Here is a 19667-nt window from a genome sequence, read left to right on the forward strand (position 1 = left end):
TCAAACCAAATGTCGGATGGTGAGCGGGTGAGCAGAAACAGTTTTATATACAAAGGGCAGTACATGAAGGGACTGTAATCCAAAAGCCATGTGCAGTCCTTTATAAAGTCAGTCCCACCCACGACACTGCTTTGCATTAACATTTACTGAGTTCCTGCAGACACACAAACCTGAAGCAGAAAGAAGACACAGTCCTATTTCTTACACTATAAAACCCAGACTGTATTTTAAAAACCTCTCACGTTCAAATCAGAAGCCTGCTTAATTTTTCCTTATTTCAAGAAAGGGACAACTGGAGTTGAAAACAACAAACAAGTAAATAAAATCACACTAGGAGAAATGCAAATCTGCTATAGAAAAATTAGGTCCTAAGCCTGCAGTGTCCCTGAGGGAGCTTGGACCAGCTGGGCATGTGCAGAAAACTCGCAACCATGTGGGTGCAGACACGGAAACAAAAGATAAGCCTCTTCTTCGGTGTATTTTTCTTACAGTTTATTCTACTCTTCACTGCCCTCCGACCTCACACACACTATTTTCAAGAAATACTGATTTTGTAGAGCCAAAATCTAGAGATCTGAACTGACAATCCACCTTCACATGAAAACGGTGCCTGTGCTATTTAGTCCACTATTCAGAAGAGGGTAAAACTCCTGCAAGAATTATAAAGTTATAAAGACAAAAACCTTTTCAAGTCAAGAAATAAAACTAAAATTCTTTTGAAAATAAAACACTTAATTGCAATCAGGATTATTCTGTGTATAATCCATCAGAAATGGTTTGTTTTGCTTTGATTTTTGTACGCATGTGGATGGCCTGCATAAAGACGTTATTCCAGGAGAAACGAAAGCAAAATAAGACACTGATAGAATAAAAATGTAAAGGAAACATTTGAGTCTCCCCACATTTTATATCCAATTGATGAGCCACATATAATTTTATTACATAAACATTTTATACTTTACAGTTTTGGATACTACCTCTAAGGCTTTTATATAAAATTTACTATAACCAAGAATCCTATATAACGTGAGGTGCACTGAACTACTAGAATTTCTGCTGATATGATCTCCAATATAAATTTAGGCTAGATATAACCCCAAATGGTTTTTAAAATGAAAACCAACAAGAATTCACCACTTTGGCAAGTTAAAAAAGTTCCTAGGCTACAGTTAAAAAAGAAAAAGTTGGAACAGATAAGATTGTGAGGTTTCTTAAAGAATTCTTATCAACATAATTTTTTTTTTTTTAAAGATTTTATTTTTTTCCTTTTTCTCCCCAAAGCTCCCCAGTACATAGTTGTATATTCTTCGTTGTGGGTCCTTCTAGTTGTGGCATGTGGGACGCTGCCTCAGCGTGGTTTGATGAGCAGTGCCATGTCCGCGCCCAGGATTCGAACCAACGAAACACTGGGCTGCCTGCAGCAGAGCGCGCGAACTTAACCACTCGGCCACGGGGCCAGCCCCTCTTATCAACATAATTTTAAGATAAACTAGTAATACATGCAGTTTCTCACAATAACAAAGTTACTGTAATTATTTATTATACGAAAACGTAGAGCTCTTATAAAGTCTAAGAAAGTTAGGAAGAATGAGTTCAAAATTTTTATATTACGACTGAATTTGGGAAAGAAAATAGTGTTTGTAAATGAAAAGAAACCCAAAAGATACAAAACTGGCACTGTCATCCCTCTCCCTTGCTCCACTTCTGGTCTTCAGCATCTCCAGGCAGGTTTACTGTAACAGCATCCGAACCAACGGGCTCCCTGCTTCTGGCTCTCCTTCCACCACTCTGCGCTTCCCACGTTGTCAGCTGATCACATGAACACGTAATTCTGATCGTCACTCCTGTGCTCAGAAGACGACCACAGAAGGGCAAGCTCTTGAGCTCTGCAGGACGCCCCACACTCATCTTCCCAGCCTCATTTCTTCTGACTTGGGCTACATTTCACCTATGTACCAGCCACACAGAACTGCAGGCTCCTCTCTGAAGTGGTCCACGCTCTCCTGATTCCGCTCTTTTGCTCATTCTGCTCCCTCTGGCCGGAAATCCTTCTCCCTTCCCTGCCGAACTCTTCCCCAACTCCACAGCTCTTCTCCAATGCCATTGCCCCGGAAGCTCTTCCATTCTAGCCGGCTGTGATCCTCTCTCCCCTTGACACCTCAATGTGTCTCCAGAGTCAGTAGTCTTCCATCTTACATCAAATTACTTATCATCTCGACTGCAAACTGTCTGAGGCAGAAGCTGCTTAATTCCTGCTCTGTGCCTGAAGCAGCCGGCACGGTGCCTTACACACTGGAGGTGCTCAAGTATGTACTGAGTCAAACATACCAAGTTCTGCTCCATGAGAGGCAGTGGAAGGAAAATACTTTGAGTGCACGGACAGAAAATGAAAAGGCTGGCGATGGTATTTTGAGAAAAAGTCTCAGAACATGCAAAATTTATATCAATGGCAGCAATATTTTACTTCTTTAGGACTAAGACTTAGAGGCTTTTTTGAGGTCAGGATGGAAACAAAAACCACGCACACAAAACCTCTTTCTTTCCAGGTAAATAATAAATGAACCGAAGGAGAGTAACCTTTAAAAAATAAACTCAATCATTTTTCCCCAGTCAAGTTGTAGAAAGTAATACAAGAAATATTAACAATTCTGTTACAATGAAATCATAGATAGTCTAATTAGGTAATTAGCCCCAGAAAAAGGCTTATAATATTCCTTCTTTTGTGAATCTACCCAAGTCATAGGAAGCCAGGCTAAATAGCACCAGCTTTTTCTTTAATCTTGAAGAACAGGCTCTAAAAGTGAATGAACAAATAAAGGAATAGATTTAATAAGACTTGACTCAGAGTTCACCACAAACCAGAGCTTCTTGAAATATTTGTGGGAAAGAACTAGTTTTTAAATACTTTCTATCTGCTGCAGACTGATACCCTCATAAAACACCATAAAAATGCAGCAGCAACGTCTAAAGGTTGATGTGCATTTTCTGTACATGGACCAGCCACAAACTTTGCAAAAGAGCCATCTACCCTGTTTCCTCAAATCCACACACATTCAACACCCCCCCAAAGGTCGGCAAAGGCGGGGTGCGTGCCTACCTTCTGCTCTTGCACCTCAAACACTGCTTCATGGACGCTGCAAGCAAAAAGCGAGGTAGGCAGGTCACTTAAATCCATCATCTCCTCCAAATCATCTTCATTTTCACCAAAAACCATCTCTTCTTCCTCTTCTTGGTCACTGCTACAGAGATCGGACTGGCTGTCATTCCAAGATTTCATAGTGTCCCTCAGAATTTTCCCCTAAAAGCAGGTCTTCTCTGTTTTTAAAGTTCTAAGATGTCTACCAGGCATCTACTGTTAAAAGAGAAAACAAGAGAGAGAAGACTGAAGCCAAGTCCTGTTCCGATCAATTCTTGAGACAGCAGTTCATCAAATGAAGCAATTTTATTCAGGAAAGATAAATCAGCATCCAAATCAACTCATTACAGTCCTCATAAACGAGCTCTATATATACTAATTTGATTTGCTTAGCATACTTTATGTATTTCACTGGCAATGATGTATTACAAAAAAAGGCAGAAAGTTTTCTAGTAAAACTGGGGGGAGAAAAGGATAGTACAAAATGAGATAACATCAATATGTACACGAGTTTACAAGCAGTAGGAAGGAAAATGTGAACCAGAACTGCCTTCACAGATTTGTTTTGGGTTTTAGGTCCTCGACGCTGAAACTGGCAGAGCAGAATAAAACCCACACAGACTCAGTCACCATCTGCACTGTGAAATACGCCCTGCGAGGCGCTGACTCTACCTTTCTTAGCCAATTTGTTCTTTTAGAATATACCCATAAAGAATTAAGTTACCCAGAACCAAAAGCCCTCTACAAAGGCAGTCTTTGTTAATGCAGGAAATATTTACAGTAGGCAAAACTTGACATGTGACAATCAAAAAGATACCGTTTTTCTGGACTTTTAAAAATCAACAATTTTAACCCCAGTGCACAGAGCCGACAGCGTTCCTCTGTTAAATAAAGGAACCGAGGCTGTCTTATGGGGACAGTTTATGTGCATGTCTGTCTCCTCCGATGAACTGCACCCTACACCCACCAAGCATCATGCCTCGAGCAAGACATATTCCAAGATGCTGAAACAGGGTTTAAGAAATACCCATCAGGCACAGAAAAATTAAGTGACTGTGATTATTACTATCTAAATATTACCTAATTTGTGATTTCCCTTTTATTTCAAGGAACACAAGGCTGTGAATATACTGCTTATATATAGAATACATTGCAAAATGTTAATGGCAGGATAAAAATAGCAGGTTTTTTTTCATCGTTATTCTACTACATCAATCAGGAAAGACTCATTCTAAAAAGTAAAATCTTTACTCATTTTTACAAACATTTTCTTGCATGCCTATTGCCTGCCAGGTATTGGGGGATATTAGATGAATAAGAAATGCTTCCTACCCTCAAGGAGCTCCCACCAAAGCAAGCATGTCTTCTTCTCAACAATACTAACCATTCCAAGAGGATCTTGTCCCATTACCTGGGCTCCTATACTTTCAATTCCTCCTCCTCCACCTGTTCCTTCTCCTCAGTAAACGTACCTATTGGAAGATTCCCCGCCCCAATCGGGGGGAAAAAACCCAGAAAACTTCCATTTGGATTCTACCTTCCTCTCTCTCTCTCTCCTTACCTTTCCTACCAGCTTCCTGGAAAGAGTCATCTGTACTTGCTGTGTCCACTTCCTCAACGCTAGTCACTTCTGAACTCAGTGCGGCTGGCCTCCCGCCACTGTCTTTTGGCTGAAACTGCCCTCTGTGAACAGCAACGGCTTCCTCATACTCGAACCTCACTTTGGGCCTCAGCCTCCGTCTGCAGCACCAGACCCCGCCACACACCTGTTCACGCTTGGACCTCCCTGCCTTCTCGGTCTCCTTCCTCACCAACTGTCTTTGTCGCCAACTCCTTTCTCCACTCACGCTTTACAACTTCATCTATGAGGTTTCATCTCCACCCTCTTCCCCATCTTACTCTTACTGAGTGGTTTTCTCCACACGGAAGCATTTAACTACTTAACCACCAGTGCTTCTCAAATTTGTTTCCTGCTTCCCTGTGGTTTGCACGCACAACATGTGTGCATCAATACCGCTTCTCGTTTCACACAATGATTCTTAAGCTGGGAAGGACGTCACTAAATTTGAGGGGGAAGCAAGAACAGAATCCTGGGCAATGAAGGGGATGGGCAGTTTGGAAAAAGTACATGACCCCAAGAGATTCTGATCTGCGCTGGGTCTTTCCTGCCTACACACACTGAAAATCACTGATCTCTCTGATTTCTATATCCAGACTCAACCTCTCCCTCCTGCATTCTAAATTTATATTTTTAGCTTTCTACTGTATATATCTATCTGGGTAGCCCAGAGGTACGACAATTGTTTTAAACTTATTCTTTTAATTAGATTATTGTGCTGGAAATCTCCAGCCTGGAAGGGGCCTGGTAGGGGGAAATGGTATCTCACTGTGGCTTGTAACCTTTTCTTCAAAACTAAGTTGTCAGGTGGAGTTCACAGCTCTCACAGCAGTTTCTTCATTTCTCTGTTACATCCTTAGGCTTGTTTACAAATCACTCCTAGCACCAGACCATGAGTATCTTTGATTCCCCAGTCCCTGGTCGCTTCTAGCTCACAATACATGCTTAGTAAGGATTGCTGAATGAAGGCAGATAGCATTGTGTTTACCCCACTGATATGGCAGCACAGACAAAGGAAAATTTAATTCTGCACGAGATTAGAGACAGCTTCCCAGAGGATGTTATGGTGAGACTTAAGGGATGAACAGAATTTCAGCAGGAAAAGAAGGGTGTATGTCCCGGGCAGAGCCAACAGTTCATGGACAAAGGCGGGAAGACACAAGGATCAGTATGCACAGAGGTCATGTGGTCTGTGTGGCAGGAGTGCTCGAGACAAAGTCAGAAAGGCAAGGACGGGCCAGGCTGCCTTGAAAATAGCATTTCAGAGTTCTGACATAAAAACCAGTCAATATCAGCAGGCCCTTGAAGGTTTAGGCAGGGAAATGATATAATCAACCCATATTAACTTTGAATATCACCTAAAGAGGACTGTCTTTCCACCTTATCTCTTAGAGGCACTAATGTTTTTAATATCTTCCCTCCCTCAACCTATTAAAAAGAGGTGAAGGAAATATTGTGCCTGGTTTTTTAGAGGTTGGAGAGTTGGGGAGCTCTCAATGGCTAGATTTTGAAATTTGAGAAAGTCAAGTTACTTTTGATAAGATTTTTTTGTTTGCTTCAAGTTCCTTCCTCCAACACCTAAAAAGAAAAAAAAATCAGAGCACAGGAAACAATCCCTCACCTGACTTAAAAAAAAAAAATTCTTAGAATGTTACACCTTCATTTCCTGTTTTCTACCTTCATTTTTGGGTAACTTTTTCTTTTGACATAATTTCAAACAGTTGGATGCTAATTAGTCTTCGGGTGGTGAACACGATGTAGTCTACTCAGAAGTCGAAATATAATGATGTACACTTGAAACTTATATAATGTTATAAATCAACGTTACTTCAATTAAAAAAATTTCAAACAGAAAATTTGTAAGAATAGTACAAGGAATTTCTGTATACTCTCTACCCAGTTACCAATTACTTACATTTTTGCCCATTTTTAAATCATTCTCTCTTTATTTTTATACACATACTTTCTTCCCCTGAACCATTGAGAGTAAGTTGAGTGTGCCCCCTTTATTTCCAAATATGTCAATGTGTAAGAACAAGATCATTTTCTTACCTAACCCACAGGCTAATGCCCAAAACCAGGAAATTTAACAGTGATAAACTATTGTCTAAATCAGAATCTATGTTCAAATTTTGTCATTTATCCCAATAAAGTCCTTTATAGCTATTTTCTCTTTAACTTCTTTAGATTATTGTTAAATTATTTGCCTTTGCCCCAAGATATTTCAATAATCTTTACAGTATTGCTACATTTTCTTCACTTATACAGTACTGTATCTTTGATACAGTTTATTTTTTTATTTTTTACTTATTTATTTTTTTTGAGGAAGATTAGCCCTGAGCTAACTGCTGCCAATCCTCCTCTTTTTGCTGAGGAAGACTGGCCCTGAGCTAACATCCATGCCCATCTTCCTCTACTTTATATGTGGGATGCCTACCCCAGCATGAAGTGCCAAGCAGTGCCATGTCCGCACCCGGGATCCAAACTAGCAAACCCCAGGCCACTGAAGTGGAACATGCGCACTTAACTGCTGTGCCACCGGGCTGGCCCCTTTGATACATTTTAAAAGGATGAATTAATGAAATATTACAGTAACTGCCAACAAGTCTGAACAGTCTTTAAGTATATCCCAGGAAGATTTAGGCTCCATAATCAGACTTTTCTAAATTTAAACTATGGCTCCCCCAGTTCTATATATTAGGTAACTTACTTTGCCTCCCTTTCTATTTCCTCAACTATAAAATGGGGATAATAATAATCCTTACCCAATAAAGATGTTACAAGGATTATAAAAATGAGAGAATATATGCTAAGTGCTTAGAATAATGCTTTGCATATAGTTAGTGCTCAATAACTAATTATTTTTACATAGGCACAATCTATGTTAATGCATTTTTGGGTAGAGAGGACCTCAATATCAGAATCATCAGTGGAATTGATAGTAAAACATTGGAAACATAAAACATTAAAACATAAGGAAACATTCACCTTAAACGACACATTAGACCAGATGGACTTAGGAGATACACACAGAATATTCCATTCCCAAACCACAGAATACACATTCTTTTCAAATGAACATGGAACATTCTCCACGACAGATCACATATTAGGCCACAAAACAAGTCTCAATGAATTTAAGAAGACTGAAATAATACCAAGCATCTTTTCTGACCACAAAGGTATAAAACTAGAAATCAACTATGAGAAGAAAACTGGAAAAGCCACAAATATGTGGAGAGTAAACAAAATGCTACTGAACAACGATTGGGTCAACGAAGAAATCAAAGGAGAAATCAAAAATACCTGGAGACAAATGAAAATGAAAATACAACATGCCAAAATTTATAGGATACAGCAAAAGTGGTTCTAAAAGGGAATTTTATAGCAATATAGGCCTACCTCAACAAATGAGAAAAATCTCAAATAAACAATCCAACAGTGTACCTAAAGGAACTAGAAAAAGAAGAACAAAGACCAAAATAAGTAGAAGGAAGGAAATAATAAAAATCAGAGAAGAAATAAATGAAATAGAGACTAAAAAAAATAATAGAAAAAAACCAATGAAACTAAGAGCTGGTTTTTTGAAAACTTAAACAAAACTGACAAACCTTTAGCTAGACTCACCAAGCAAAAAAGAGAGAAGGCTCAAATAAATAAAATCAGAACAAAAGAGGAGAAATTACAACAAACGCCTAAGAAATACAAAAGATTATAAGAGAATACTATGAAAAGCTATATGCCAACAAACTGGATAATCTATAAGAAATGGATGAATTCTTAGAACCATACAACCTTCCAAACTGAATCAAGAAGAAACAGGGAATTTCAATAGACCAATGATCAGTAAGGAGATCGAAACAGTAATCAAAAACCTCCCCAAAAATAAAAGTCCAGGACCAGACGGCTTCCCTGGTGAATTCTACAAACATTCAAAGAAGACTTAATACCCATCCTTCTCAAACTCTCCCGAAGAACTGAAGAGGAGGGAAAGCTTCCTAACTCCTTCTACAAAGCCAACATTACTGATACCAAAACCAGACAAGGACAACACAAGTCCTCAACAAAATACTAGCAAATCGAATGCAACAATACACTAAAACAATCATACACCATGATCATGTGGGGTTTTTTCCAAGGATGCAGAGATGTTCAACATCCAGAAATCAATCAATGTGATACACCACATTAACAAAATGAAGAATAAAAATCACATGTCATGTCTCAATAGATGCAGAGAAAGCATCTGACAAGATATGGCACCCATTTACAATAAAAACTCTGAATACAATGGGTATAGAAGGAAAGTACCTCAACATAATACAGGTCATATATGACAAACCCACACCTAATATCATTCTCAATGGAGGAAAGCTGAAAGCTATCCCTCTGAGAAGAGGAGCCAGACAAGGATGCCCACTTTTACCACTCTTATTTAACACAGTATTAGAAGTCCTAGCCAGAGCAACCAGGCAAGAAAAGGAAATAAAACGGATCCAAATTGGAAAGGAAGAAGTGAAACTGTCACTATCTGCAGATGACATGATTTTATATATAGAAAACCCTAAAGAATCCACAAAAAAAACTTCTAGAAATAATAAATGAATATGGTAAAGTTGCAGGATACAAAACCAACACACAAAAATCAGTTGCATGTCTATACACTAATAATGAAGTAGCAGAAAGAGAAATTAAGAATACAATCCCATTTACAACGGCAACAAAAAGAATAAAATACCTAGGAATAAATTTAACCAAAGAGGTGAAAAGTCTGTACAATGAAAACTATAAAAAATTGCTGAAAGAAACAGAAGACGACACAAAGAAATGGAAAGATATTCTGTGCTCTTAGATTGGAAGAATTAACATAGTTAAAATGTCCATATTTCCTAAAGTAATCTACAGATTCAATGCAATCCTTATCAAAGTTCCAATGACATTTTTCACAGAAACAGAACAAAGAATCCTGAAATTTATATGGAACAAAAGACCCCAAATAACCAAAGGAACCTTGAGAAAAAAGAACAAAGCTGGAGGTATCACACTCCCTGATTTCAAAATATACTACAAAGCTATAGTAACCAAAACAGCATGCTACTGGCACAAAAACAGACACACAGATCAACGGGACAGAATCAAGAGCCCAGAAATAAACCCACACATCGATGGACAGCTAATTTTTGATAAGGGAGCCAAGAACATACAACAGAGAAAGGAAAGTCTCTTCAATAAATGGTGCTGGGAAAACTGGGGCAGCCACATGCAAAAGAATGAAAGTAGACCATTGTCTTACACCATATACAAAAATTAACTCAAAATGGATTAAAGACGAATGTAAGACCTGAAACCATGAAACTTCCAGAAGAAAACATAGGTAGTATGCTCTTTGACATTGGTCTTAGCAGCATATTTTCAAGTACCATGTCTGACCGGGCAAGGGAAACAAGAGAAAAAATAAACAAATGGGACTATATCAAACTAAAAAGCTTCTGCACAGCAAAGGAAACCATTAACAAAATGAAAGACATCCTAACAATTGGGAGAAGATATTTGCAAACCATATATTAGATAAGGGGTTAATATCCAAAATATATAAAGAACTCATACATCTCAACAACAAAAAAACTAACAACGCAATTAAAAAACGGGCAAAAGATCTAAGCAGACATTTCTCCAAAGAAGATACAAAGATGGCCAACAGGCACCTGGGATGATGTTCAACATCATTAGCTATCAGGGAAATGCAAATCAAAACTACAATGAGGTATCACCTACTCCTGTCAGAATGGCTACAATTAACAAGACAGGACAAGTGCTGGAGAGGACGTGGAGAGAAGGGAACCCTCATACACTGCTGGCAGGAAATGCAAACTGGAGCAGCCACTATGGAACATAAACAGTACGGAGATTTCCTCAAAAAATTAGAACTACCATATGACCCAGCTATTCCACTGCTGGGTATTTACCCAAAGAACATGAAAATACGAATGCGTCAAAATACATGTAGCCCTATGTTCATCGCAGCATTATTCACAATAGCCAAGACTTGGAAGCAACCAAGGTGTCCATCTAGGGACAAATGGATAAAGAAGATGTACTATACATACATCATGGAATACTACTCAGCCATAAGAAATGAAGAAATCCAGCCATTTGTGACAACATGGATGGCCCTTGAGTGTATTATGCTAAGTGAAATAAATCAGAGGGAGAAAGTCAAAGACCATATGATCTCACTCATAAATAGAAGATAAAAACAACAACAATCACAGAGAGACAGAGATTGGACTGGTGGTTACCAGAGGGGAAGGGGGAGGCAGGGGGGCAAAAGGGGTGCCTAGGCATGTGTATAGTGATGGATTGTAACTATTCTTTGGGAGGTGAACATGATGTAACCTATACAGGAATCGAAATATGATATACACCCAAAATTTATAACGTTATAAACCAATGTTACCACAATAAAAAATAAAATAAAATGAGAAAAATATATACTCAAATGATCTAATTCCAAGCAACAAAAAGGCTACAGAAATAAAACTAACAGTTTGTAACATTTCAAGAAAACTGTTCAACATCAGATGTATCAATAAAATGGGCAACCAGCAGCAGTAATAATATGGCCCCAGCATAGAAACATTTAAAGATCTAAAAACAGAAAGCTAGCTGAAGAAGGGCCTTTTTTATGGGCCTCACAGAATTTTATGCTGTAATGCAGTGCGCCCAGGCTCAGAGACATTACCATTCAGATGACGGTTCTCTCGCCAAAGGCAAAGCCACAAGATTTTTTGGATATAACTTACATCTACACTTGTCAACCATTTCATAATTTTCTGAGATCATAAATACAGTTAAATCTGAATAGAAAGAGGGATGATCAAAGTCAGCCAGTGGAAATGACAATCCTAGCACATGTGTAAGAAAATCATCTTATGAGGTAACGTAGCTGGAACTTAAAAAACTAAATGAGTTTTATGAAGGCAAAGAAAAAAATTACAAAAGTACATTGTTTCTATGCTATTATTACTGGAATTGTTGCTAACTCTGCCCCACCCCAAGTGTTACCAAACTGAGCCGTCCCTCAGTTTACTAAGCTGGGGGAATACTGACTGGTTCCACAGAAAGGGCTAACCAATATCCTCCAGCTTCTGTAAGCAACAGCCCATGCTAATCAGGATTTAGCATCATCTCCAGCACAATCGTAGCTGTGGCTGACTTCTGGCAAACTGTTTCTTCACGGAATCATCAAACGAGTGGAAAACTCCAAGTAGCACGACCATCTGCTCTGCTACAACAAGCCTTGTGACAAAACTGATCCTTCAAGGCAAAATGTCAAATGCGGGGATTTGATTTTGCATTTTAAGTTCTGATCAGAAAAAGGTAAATTCCCCCTCCTCTAGGATTTTTAAAAAAATAATTTTTCAAAGTAATGTGCTTTTCAACTTGGTGAATACTTTACACACCTTAGCTAGATGCACTTCATTATTTTTTGATGTGTTCCAAACGCTACTGAGCGATACTGGAAGCAAACAAGTGCCCCCTTTCCAGCTCGACAAGCGCCCTGCTGAATCACCTTGGAAAAGTCACGCGGCTTTTTGTTTTATGTTTGTTCTCATATATAAAATAAGGAAAATACTCACAGATGCCGTCGAACTACTAAATTCTTTTTAAAAACTTCTAAATTATAAATTTGGACCCAATTTTTAGAAACCCTCAAGACTGTCAATGTGGGGGTTCTGATGAACTATCACGCAACCCTTGACCCTCCACTCTCTCCTCGCTCACCACTCAGGGGGAGAAGTTTACTACTTCTTAGTAGCTGTGGTAAAAAATAAAATAAAATTAGATTTTTGTATTTTGTATGTTTCAATAACCTGTGCCCTCTTTTCACAGATAATCTAGAATTGGTCCTGCTGTAATTATTGATATTTAGTTCTCCACCAGGAGGAGTGGTATTTGTTAGAGAGAGGACAGAAACAAACAACAACAAAAAACTCAACTGTCAGAACATATGAAAATAGTAAGTTTTAAAGACTAATTGAAGTAGAGATATGAAAGACTGATGCTATTTGTTTTGCTGTATATAATTCATTTTCCCTCACTATAACCTCAACGTTCCAGGCGAAAAGCGGAAAGCCACTGTCTGACCTCCACCTTCTGCGGCTTTTTGGGATCTAAATAACAAACGGTATTGAACTTTAGAGCTTCCATTATGTCTCAGGCTACTGCCTAATGGATTTCCAAATCACACTATTTTTCAGGATGTTTTGCTTAAGTTTTTCAATCAACAAATCCTCTAGCACCATACGAAATCTGTTCTCATTTGTAACCTTTAACATCCACATGTTTACTAAAAGCTTTACAATTCGATAGTGGGAAAAATCTTGTTTTCCCTAAAAGCACTGAAATGTCTTCCCAAACTAAAAAAGAAAAGGTGCTGCCCACGCAGTAAAATGCAAAGCTGATGGCACGGCTAAAGAAGGGGCGCTCCGTTTCCAGGCCTTTCACTGTCTTCCTGCATCAAAAGTCCGTTTCTAGAATACCAATATAAAATCTCCACCAAAAGGTACGAATTTGTGATGCGCAAACATCTATATCCTGAGTCTCAATATTGTGTTTTTATAATTTAATATATTGAACCAGAGCTAATGAAATAGTCTTCAATTATTTTAAATCATATGTAATCACAGCTACAAAGAAGCCAGTTGCTTCTCTTACCACACAGTACATCCGAGACTTCAAGGAAATGCAGAGTTCTACGAAAAGTTCAAATCAATGTGGCGTGACAGGTCATTTTCAGTTAAGAGGGAGCAAATAATCCTCGTGCGTATCTGAAACACGGATCTCAACTGCTCCCTACGCTAGACTCCTAATCCCTGAAGGAGATGAGCAGATTTTGCACGGAGGCTGGAACAAAGCAACCTGCCACCAGATGCTGCCGCTCTGCCAGGCAGCGGATGCGAGCGGAGAGACAAGTTTGAAGAAGTTCGCGAGTAAGGACGGCGCCGGCTACCCGGGCATCGGGGAGACGGGGAGCAAGAAGGGGCTTCCACCTTCTGCGCGGCCCCGTTTGACCCACTGCACCTTTCCCGCCTTCAGGAGCAGGCTAGGCCTGTCATCTTTTCACAAAGCCAGAGAAAAGAGGGGAGAAAAAGCGTCTTGGTTTTGTTTTCCAAAACATCACCCCAGAGCTGCCGGAGGAGGCGCCGGGCGGGGACGGGCTGGCCGCGGGGGGCGAGGACGCCAGAGCATCTCTAGGGTCTCGGGCACTGGAGCGCCCACCCTCCTGGGCGTCCGCAGCCCGGTTACTGATTTACTCGCTTCTCACTTCCCGCACCCCGCCCCAGCGCCGGCTGCAGCCTCGCTCGGAGGAGCCGGGCGCCGGCCCCGCCCCGCGGAGGGGAGACTCACCTGCGCGCTTGGCCGCGGCGGGCGGGCAGGGGAGAGGCCGCGCGGCCCGACGGGCTACGCGGAACCGGGCGCCGCGACGAGCAGAGCCGGGGAGACGCGCCGGGAGGCGGACGGCGGGCGGCGAGGCGCGGGCGGGGTACGGTCGGAGCGGCGCCGGCAGCCCACAGCCTGGCCGCCACGCCCTCGACGCCGGCGGGAGCGGCCGCGAGCGGCGACAGGGCCCAACCCGGCTGCCGCCGTCGCGCGCGCGCTCCCGCCCCGCCCCGCCCCGCCCCGCCCCGCCCCCTCCCCGGCGGAGCGCGCGGCGCAGGCGCCCGAGGCCGGCGGCCGGCGGCAGGAAGGCCCCGCCCCTCGCGCGCGGCGTTGGGGCGCGCGCACGTGGCCCGCCCAGCTGGGTTTGCGCGCTCCCAGCGCGTGCGGCGGGGCTCTTAGGCACCCCCGACGGCAGCACCCCTTGGCGTCTACCCCCCGGGACCGGAGACAGTTTATCTCCTTTTCCTGCTGAGCCCGTTAATGTCGCCCACAAGAATAGTTAGTGGGAACGTCATGAACATTTCCTGGGGCCGGTGACTGTGTACACTGCGCCGCGTGCTTCACCTCGTTCGACCTCGCGGTTCCCGGCGAAGCGGATGTTCTCCTCCTTTTATGGAGGACGAGGGCTTCCACGAGCTTAATGGCCGCAGGAGAGGCGGCTCGTCGGAAGCTGAGCTGGAGGCAGCGCGGGCTGCGCGACTGCTCATTCTGAGCTCTTAACCGGGATGCCTCCTCCTGCTGCTCCTCCTCCTCTCTCCCTCCACCTTCTCCTCCCTTCCTTTCTCTCCTCCTCTTCACCTTATGTACAATAGTGATATTTATATTTTTAGTGCTTTATTTTCCGTTTACAAAACACTTCTCACGCACCGTCTTGCTTGATTCTCTTAGAAGGCCCTGGCGACACGGGGGGCATAATTACGCTTATTTTACAAAGAGGAAGAGCAAGGGCCTGAGCTGTTCGATGAGTTTCCAAAGTTACAGCGGTAGGACTGGGGCTTTGAGGCGCAGATATTAATATTTATTTTATTATTATTATTTTTACAAGGCATCGGAGCCAAGCTTGGAAGGGAGACTGTCTCTTCCCTTAGCTCACTGAGAGGGGAAACAGAGGCAGAGAGCAGGAAAGGAATTTGTCTTCAGCGTGTGCAGTTGGAAGATCAGCTTTGCTCACCCGCGCGTGGCCCCCGAAGGCAAAGTGAAGCCAATTGAATGTGGAAACCAAGGAAGCAGTGTTGTCAGGCACTCAGCACCTGGGTCGCAGGCAGGAGAAGGATTCAAATGTGTGGAAGACACCCAATCTCCGTTAGATCTAAACTAAGGGAGCGGGGTTGGATCATGGCCGCCATCACTCTTTGACAGGGGGCACTGCCGCCCGTCGCAGAGACGCACCAGGTGGATCCCCCGCCCCCTTGCTTCCTGCTCGTTGCTTCTGTGATGTGTGCTGCTTCTAACCCTGCTGTCCCTGCTGCCCACCTTGATCTAACCACGAGCTTCCCTTTCGTTCATTTAACAAATATTATGAAGAGTCACTTCTTTCAGCAAGGTCACCCTAAGAACCTCAGTAAGTTTCTTCTCTAAATTCATCTAACACAGCAACTTGGGTAAAAAGTTGAGTTTTCAGGTCCGAGGAGTTTGGAATTGTTCACCCTGTAGCTCCGCTTGAGGATCCATAATGCGTGTTCCCACAGAAACGGCCCTCCAGGGTCCTAGCGTGAAAGACTGGCTTAGCCTTGTCTCACTCAGAGTTTCCCTGAGGTCTTAGGCCCTACGCCGGGCACTGGCTTGCGAGGGTAAGGCCCACACAAAGCTACCCCTCCAGGAGCTCACAGATAGGGGAGACGGATAAGCCAACAACTAATTGTGATACAGTTTTATACCTGCACAAATACAGGCATTTGCAAAATGCTGACAGAGCAGAGGAAAAGAGGGAGCAGTTCTACCTGGAAAACTGAGGGAAGGAGTCACAGTTAAGAGGCTATTTGAGTAGGAGTTTTCTAGGTAGAGAATATGGAAAGGGCATTCCGTAATAATAACAGCATATTAAGAGACATATAGGTATACCTTTGTGTTGATCTTTGGGCTAAGTATTAAATATCATTAGAGTCTTTTTTTTTTTGCATGCAATACATCAAACTGGGTTAAGAAACAAATGAACAGAAAAGTTGTGGGCTTCAGGCATGCCTGGATCCAGGGGCTTAAAACTATGACATCAGGATTTAGTCTTTCTTCTCCGTTTCCTAACTGTGTTTTCCTTTGTGTTGACTTTTCAGGCTCAGGCTGCCCTTCCTGGAGAGACGGCAGAATGACTGCTTACAGCTTGAAATCACATCCTTACTGACAGAGTTTCTTTCCCTGGATGCTGTCAACAAAAGTCGTGGGATTGCATCTTGTTGGTATGAGCTGGGTTACTTGTGCATCAGTGAACCACTCTCTTGAGAAGGGGCGTGGAATATTCGGACAGCCCAGGCCTGGGTCATGTGCCCCCTCCAGAGCTGAGGTGTGGTCGGCAGCTCTCAAATCTCATGGACTAAGAAGTGGGGAGAGGTGACTTCCCATGCAAGTTGTTTTCTGTTGGTTCATTGAGATCTATTCTCCACCCTTTTCCTTCCTAATCTGTGCCTCAGGAGGCCAACCTGCACGGACTGCTTCTGTGGGTCCCTTATCCTCTGGCTCACAGTTGAATTTATCCAATAGAAGACATCGGAAGGAGGTCAGAGGGTTGGAGGAGGATGGAGTCAGGGAATTATTCCACACGTCCCTTCCCTTCCAGGTCACTGCAGGTTGGCTGCATACATCCACTGAGCCTTCCGGCAAGGGACCCTCTTCATACAGGTCTCTGTCTGGTTATGTTCAAGTCTCCCTTCTCTTGGCCCAGATATGGTAATGGCTCCCTACCCTCACTCCTGTGTCCCTCAACCCTAGCCACACATCTGTAAATAACCTTTCCCAAACTCACCTCAGGTTAGCCTTTTGCTGGAACCCCATGGTTGCATTCACCAAGAGCAATTCAAGTTTCTATTAGCAAAAGAAAGGGAAATGGTAAGGAGCAGGCAAGAGCAATAAGATAGCAATGCCGGTTTGGTAGAGCTGTTGCAATACTGAAGACTAGAGATGACAGTGGCTTGGACAAGTGTCATAAGGGAGGAAGTTGTGAAAAATAGCATGATCCTGGCTCTGTTTTAAAGGCAAGGGTAACAAAATTTACTGATGAATCACATGTGAGTTATGAGCATTAGAGAGGAGTTGAGGGAGGAAGCAGTTGGAAGACAGATCTGGAGCCCAAGAGTGAGCTCAGATCAGGCAGTGATTCGGGAGGGAGGCATGGTGGGTAGTTGAAATCATGGGCTCAGAGGAGATGACCCTGTGGACTAGAACACAAAAAAGTGCAGAGGGCAGAATCCAGCACAACATCAGTCTTTCCATGGTGGACAGAGGAAGAGCTGCCATCTCATGTTCATCAACTAGGTTGTGAGCAACTGGAGAACACGAAGGGGACCTTCCACGTCTTTCCTCTTTACCGTCATGTCCAGCAAGGCTCTGGGCACACAGTGTGTCAGAAACACTTGTTTGATGAACTTTATGCAGTTTCACATTTCTAACCCTCCCTTGCTCCTCACTGTGAGGTTTGAGTTACAGGCAGAGAGGAAAAGAGAGGGAGAAACTGATCCCTTGGGACTCAGTCCATTGAAAGTCGTGGCAAGGTTGACAAGCATTTTGCTCTGCTGGAAAACTCAGTAGAAACTGTGAGATGATGCTACGGATCCTGAGCCCCTCATCTCTTGCCTTTCAGGAGAATTTCCAGACAGATGATTTCATTTCAGATTTTGTTGTTCTTATTTGAGCAGACTTAAAAGTCAATACTTTAAAAAGTCTTTATTAGGTTTGTGCCATGGAAGTAAGGGAAGTGGTAAAAGATCTCTTTCTCACACTCAAATGTTGCTGGTGGGAAAAAGGATACAACCATTTTTGGCGATTGTTTGCCACTTTATCAAGCTAAATGTACACCCACCCAGAAATTCCACTCCTAGATAGATTTCTCAAGAGAAATGTAAGCAAATGTATACACACACACACACACACATACATAAAAGGCCATGCAAGAATGCTCTTAACATCTTTATTCATAATATCCCCAAACTGGAAATGTTCTATATGTCCATCAAAAGAAGAATGGGTAAACTATGGCATATTCAGAGGAATACTACACAGTCATGAAAAAGAACGAACTACTGATACACCTAACAACATAAATAATTCTCGAAAGAAATTGTTGAGCAAGAGATGTCAGACACCAGACAGCTGTAAATGTACGACTCCATTTATGTGAAGTTCAAGACAAGGCAAAACTAGTCTGTGTTGACAGGCATCAGAATAGTGGCTGCTTCTGACTGGTGAGGTTGATTGGAAAGGGGCACAGGGCACATTCAGGGGTTATGGAAATGTTCTTTCCATGTTGTACATTTGACACATATTTATTGGATGTTTGCTATTTGCCAGGCACTGTTCTAGGCACTGGGAATATAGCAGTGAACAGAACAGACCAAGGCCCTGCTCTTATACAGACATACCTCGGTTCTTTTCATTGCCTGCATAGCATCAATGCTTTTAAATAGGAAAAAAGTGGCCTTTCTTTAAATATAGCCAATGACAAGTCTGAGGAACTTGCTTCTCACTCATTTTTTAGTTGCTGGTGGGAAGACAGCAAAATATACTGGAAAGAGCATGAGCTTTAGGGGGTCTGCTCCATAATTAACTGGTTGTGTGATCATCCAGCAAGTTCTTTAAACCCACTGGACCTTACTTTTCTCATCTGTTAAATGGCATTGATGATACCTGCTTTGCAGGGTTCTTTTATAAAGTGCCAGACACACTACAGATCTCAGTAAACATTAATTGGTTTATAATCAGTTTACAAGTAAATTTTATTCAGGGCAGCAATGTGCTGCCTCCCTTGCAGCGAGATATGACTTAATTTTGCCCAGTGAGATGTGAGCAAAAGGAAGCTGACTTAGCTGAGAGAGGTTCTCAAGGTTCCCGTTGCCGTTCTACTGTTCCTCCTTCTTCTAGCCTGCAATTAAATATGATGGCTGGAGCTCCAGCAGCCACTTTGGAGCAGGAGGTAACCTTAAAGATGGAAGCTACATGCTGGGATGGTGGATCAAAAAGATGAGAAACCTGGATCCCTTGTGACACTGGAGCTGCCATACCAGTCCTGGGTTGCCTATATCCAGACTGCCTTTACTTGGGAGAGAAATATTCTTCTATATTGTTAGATGTCTGTTGCAGCCAAACCTAATCTCAACTGATATACCCTGTTAAGTGATCCCACAGTTTCCTGTACTACTTTTCATAGCATATATCACAATTGTAATTAAGAGAATAAGTATGCAAATACTGTGTAATGCCTAAGTCCCCAACTAGAATATCAGTTCCATGGGGGCAGTCTGTTCACTGATAGATCCTCAGCTC

The 19667-nt window shown here is 42.3% G+C and overlaps 1 protein-coding gene across 3 annotated transcripts in view; it reads right to left on the reverse strand.

Moving 5' to 3' along the window:
* Positions 1 to 14432, reverse strand: part of RCAN3 (RCAN family member 3) — a 38314-nt gene extending 23882 nt beyond the window's left edge. The window contains exons 1-2 of one of the 3 annotated variants that reach the window (XM_044770004.2): positions 14166 to 14432; positions 3098 to 3349 (exon numbers count right to left, since the gene is read on the reverse strand). In XM_044770004.2, the coding sequence (XP_044625939.1) occupies positions 3098 to 3277 (180 nt within the window). In that variant the 5' untranslated portion in view covers positions 3278 to 3349; positions 14166 to 14432. Of the gene's footprint in view, positions 1 to 3097; positions 3353 to 13472; positions 13966 to 14165 lie in introns of those variants that run through there. The other 2 variants (XM_044770003.2, XM_070510695.1) reach the window with 2 other exon arrangements.
* Positions 14433 to 19667: the final 5235 nt, after the last annotated feature.

The sequence above is a fragment of the Equus asinus genome, chromosome 5, assembly GCF_041296235.1.
Source record: "Equus asinus isolate D_3611 breed Donkey chromosome 5, EquAss-T2T_v2, whole genome shotgun sequence".
In the NCBI taxonomy this organism is placed as follows: Eukaryota; Metazoa; Chordata; class Mammalia; order Perissodactyla; family Equidae; genus Equus; species Equus asinus.